This window comes from Akebia trifoliata, chromosome 4, assembly GCF_017979445.1.
Source record: "Akebia trifoliata isolate Shusen 1 chromosome 4, ASM1797944v1, whole genome shotgun sequence".
Classification (NCBI taxonomy): Eukaryota; Viridiplantae; Streptophyta; class Magnoliopsida; order Ranunculales; family Lardizabalaceae; genus Akebia; species Akebia trifoliata.
Window position 1 is genome coordinate 19,769,105 of NC_141378.1, and position 4,961 is coordinate 19,774,065.

At 33.0% G+C, this 4,961-nt stretch overlaps 1 protein-coding gene across 1 annotated transcript; it reads right to left on the bottom strand.

The window, feature by feature from the left end:
- Positions 1 to 1,457: 1,457 nt before the first annotated feature.
- LOC147404367 (F-box protein At3g07870-like) lies at positions 1,458 to 2,849 on the bottom strand. Its single transcript, XM_086440297.1, has one exon. The coding sequence runs from the start codon at positions 2,824 to 2,826 to the stop codon at positions 1,717 to 1,719; it is 1,110 nt and encodes a 369-aa protein (XP_086296423.1). The 5' UTR covers positions 2,827 to 2,849; the 3' UTR covers positions 1,458 to 1,716.
- Between the last annotated feature and the right edge of the window lie 2,112 nt (positions 2,850 to 4,961).

Below are 4,961 nucleotides of genomic sequence, written 5' to 3' on the forward strand. Positions count from 1 at the left end.
TTAATATCATGTGTCCCTTATGAGTAACACCAAACATAATGAGCTTATGAGTAGATAAGGGCTTTCATCATCTGATTTTTTTTGTGAAAAAAAATACAAATTGGCTAATGCGTATGGCAAATTATGCATCTCACTGTGAAAAATTCTATAATTTCTCTGCAATTGGAAGTCAAAAAGGCATTTAAACAAGATCGGAATGATCTTGCTTCAATTCAAAAATTGTAAATTCGGGGTATGCCCCTTGTACTTGTAACGATTGATTATTAATTACTAATACCATTTACTTGTTTAGCGAAAAAAAATATTCAGTAACTTTTGTGGTTAGCTACTGATTCTTCTGACCGCTTCGCACAGATACTCCAGAGAATAGAGAAGGCTTCCTCATTTTATGTCCTTTCAACTCCAAAACCAAAGAGAGGACTTGGTGGTCCATGATAAGGATTCAAAATATGGTTGACTAATTCTCTGTTTTCAATCTAAATTTTGACAAAACAACATACCCTCATCTATGATATTATGGTGCATAATCAGAAAAATAGCCAAGAAAATGGATTTGAAGAGCCATGCATGAAAATAGGCATGTTTACGGTCCTTTGAAGTATAGATAGAAGTATTAAAGAAAGACTTGATGCTCCAATGTATTTAAAACATTGATGAAAATGCAGTAAATGGTTTTTGAACAGAGGGACATATTAATCTTATCTGACGTAGAACAGTTCATATATAGTTCATATATATATATATAGGGGGCGGTTCAAGGGCCATATGAAAAAACTTTCGTTTTTCAAAATAAGAGTTAGAGGTTTTGGATTGAGCTGATTTTTTGCAAGGATGGTCACTATGATGAAAAGATCATCCTCACAAAAAATCAGCTCAATCAGAAATTTCTAAATCCATCAAAAGTGATTTACAAATTAGTGATAAAAATTGGTAAAAAATCGACGGTCCACATTCTAAATCACTTTTAATGGGGTTAGAAGTTTCAGATTGGGCTGATTTTTTTTTTTTTGGATGATCTTCCCATCATAGAGATCATCCTCACAAAAAATCAGCTCAATCCAAAATTTCTAACCCATATTTTAAAATTTTATTAAAAACGAAAGTTTTTACATATGTTTTCTCACATGTCCCTTGAACCTGACCCATATATATATATATATATATATATATATATATATATATATATTTTCCATCTTCTCATTATGGCCTCTCCGTTACAAAGGCATCCTTGGTCATGCAAACACTAGCCTCGCACTCTAACAAAAGAGCCATGGAAACTACTAAACATGGGGCAACATATTCTTCTGGCCCCAACCCTACTTTGTTGGATATATGAGCTTTACTCATTTCATGTCCAATTACAGTTTTACTCCAAAACCATAGAGGATCTAACAGATATGAGGACTTTGTGATCCATAACATGGGTAACAAATTCTATTTTTCATCTGAACTTCACCTCATCAAAAGAAATATAATCATTATTATAATAAAGCACTATGTACAATATAATTATGCATGTTCAAGGTTCTTGAAGTATAAATAGAAAAAGATATAATGCTCCAATGTGTTTAACGATTTATGAGAAGACTATAACATCCTCATTCTTGAGGGAAATGGTTTTTGAACCGAAGGCTATGTTATCATTGACTAGGATAGATCATCCTTTACCTTATTCAATCTTTCTTCCTTTCTTCTTTTTTCTTTCCATTTTCATCTTCATCGCCATCTCTCTGGTGCAAAAGCATCCTTCATCGAAAGAAAGCTTGCCACATGAGGAAATACTTCGATAATTGTTGGACGCCCATGAATTTCTAGACGCTTAACCCTTTTTCTTTGAGGATCATACGAGAATAATCCCGTAAAATGTAAATGCACTAGAATTTTTCCATCCTTTTGTACGCCCAAGGTTCGTAACTCTTCGCCATCGTGCCCTTCAATAACAAAGTCTTTATTCCAAGACTTTCCCATGTCGTAATCTTTCATTATCCATACATCAGCAATATCCGTAGAGGTACCATCAACCAAAGAAAGACACCCACCCAACGATCCCAAAGTAATAAAACTACTATCATCCTTGCCAACAACAGAGGGAGGAGGCTGAATCAACCGTACTTTTTCGTCTCCCACATTGATAGCAATGATATAATCAACTTCAAATGAACTATCAAAATGCAACCAATGTAAATTTCCATTAACAAAAACACTCGAACCCACACAATCACTCTTCGGGATAGAACCAATACTTCTCCAAGAATCAGTACCAAGTGTATGTATCTCAATCTCTGATTTTTCATCATTTCCAAGAAATCTCATTCTAACCACCTTGTACTCTTTCTTTTTGGGATCGAAACCAAACCCAAACAAAAAACCATTAATCTTCCCAAAGGTGGCATTGTCAGGAAGCTTCATGCACTCTCCAGTTAGAGGATTACATATAAATATGCTTCGATAATTATAATATTGATCCGCTAAGCAAAGAAATCCATTACAAGAACCCATTATCTTGAATTGTGGGAGCCAAGATTTAAATGGTAAATTACTTCGTTTAATTGCAACATCACAAGTCTCGAAATCTGGTATAGTGTAAAATTCGGATACCGAGGATTGAAGGATGAGACCAGAGATTTGGTTTCGAGAAGATTGAGAAAAGTGCATGTTAGCAAAGAAAGATTCATTAACTAAATTATGCCAGGTTGAGCATACGCACCTACTTTGAAATAGAGAATTGATGGGTAGTCTTGAGAGGATTTCCTGGATCACCTCTGCAGGGAGTTCTTCCATCTTCCTCTCTGCAGATCTGCTCTTTAGGCTTAGGGTTTTTTCCATCTTTGTGTAAGGGGTGAGGGAGGGAGGGACATTTACATAAATATCATTCTTAATTCTTTTTTTAATAAAAATATATTTTAAATATAATTTTTACTCTTTATTTATTTTTAATTAATATTTTTAATTTTTTTATAAAATATATTCTAACGCATATTTAATCAATTGTTTGACCAAATTCGAAAAAAATTATAATAAAATATAAATTTGATCATGAATATTCATTATTTTTTATATATCTATTTAAATAGGGGTGTAACAAGTAAAGTTGAATTGCCAATGGTAAACTTTATATATTTAACTTGGGGTGTAATAAGTAAAGTTGGGTTACCAATAAAAAGTTTATTATTTTTTATTATGTAAATAGTGAATTAGAGGTAGGGGTGCATATTGGATTGGGAAAATCCGAGAACCGAACCAATCTGAAGTCTTTTGGATTGAAATGGTTCGGATTGAGCATAGTTTGGTTCGGGTGCGGATTGTAAAAAAAAAAATCGATTGATTTGATTCGGTTAAGGATTGGGGATATAATAGAATCGAACCAATCTGAGAACTGAACCAATTTAATATCTATTTATTTATTTAAAAGTAAAACCCTTTCTTACTTTTTAGTTTCGTTTTTCTGTTCTCTATTTCTCTTTTCTCCAAGTCTAAAGAAAATTGAAAACCTAGTCGTCGTTTGTCTCCCTCACTCACCTCGTCATTTGCTACCTCGCCACCTTGTTGGAAAATGAAGAGGTAACCCACATCTTCTATTTTCTATTTATCTCTTTTTCAAGTCTGAAGAAAATCGAGTCGTCGTTCGTCTCCCTCACTCACATTGCCACTTGCCACCTTGCCATTTCGTCAAAAAATGAAGAGGTAACCCATTTTGCCACCTCGCCACCTCGTTGAATGACCTGTTGAAAATAATAAGTATGAGAACTGAGAATCGATCCGAACTAAAGTTGGTTTGGATTGATTCAGTTCTATAGGGTAATTGGATTGGTTAAATTCCAAATTTGTAGAACTAATCATGTTTGATTCGGTTCTAATTTTGTCAGAATCCGAATCATGTGCATTCCTAATTAGAGGCATGAATTGTAATTTAGAGGTTGGGACCCGTTAGAGTTCGTTCAAGTTCGGAGGAGAGAAACAATCTATAATGAGAAAATATGCTAAAATAGAGATACTGATTACAGTTGCCCAGAGACCTTGAACAAAGTTTTCAAAACTCTATTTGTCGTCTCGTGTTATACAAGATAAACCATTTAACTCAGTTGCAATGATGTATTCATATATTATTTATATGAAAATTAAATATAATTTTTTTTAGGGTCTTGTTAACGTGTGCCCTAAGGGCACATGTTAAAGTGCAATAAATACACTTTGAAAATTGGAATTTGAGGGTATTTTGGTAAAAAATAATTTTTTAAGGGTAATCCAATTTTTAAAGTGTATTTATTGCACTTTAACATGTGCCGTAATGGCACATGCTAACAAAATCATTTTTATTATTATAGAAAATAAGGTATATTAAAATTTATTTATATAATAAATATATAAATTTATTATTTTAATCAAAATATAAACAAAATTCCAATTGACTCAACCAAGATTTTCAAAATATCGTCCAAGTCATCTCGCAAGTTGGTATGAAGTTTGAGACACTATGTAAATGTGACTCATTGTTGAATGATATCGAAATGAAGGTTAAGTCATCTTGATCTCGGACGAGATTTAAAACCATGCCTTGAAAACTCTCCCAACATGTGAGTTGTCCTTTGTTTACCAAAAGGACATGTGTTGCATCCTCCTTCCTTTGGAACAAACTTAACTTGTACGTTTGGTGCATGTAAGCCGTGTTTGTGGTGTCATATGGATTGAATGTTCATGTATCACCCAATAACATGATTTGGCCATAGGATCAAAGACTACAATTCTAAGAACTTTTAAAAGTAAATTTCAAAATAAAACTTATTTCCACCTTTGATTTCAATTATAAATTTGGGAGGTCAGAAGCCTATCATTTTCAAAGTCTTAGATTTGATAATATATATATGGGTCAGGATCAAGGGACATATGAAAAAACATATGTAAAAATAATGTAACATTAATACATTTTCAAAATATGGGTTAGAAGTTTCAGATTGAGCTGA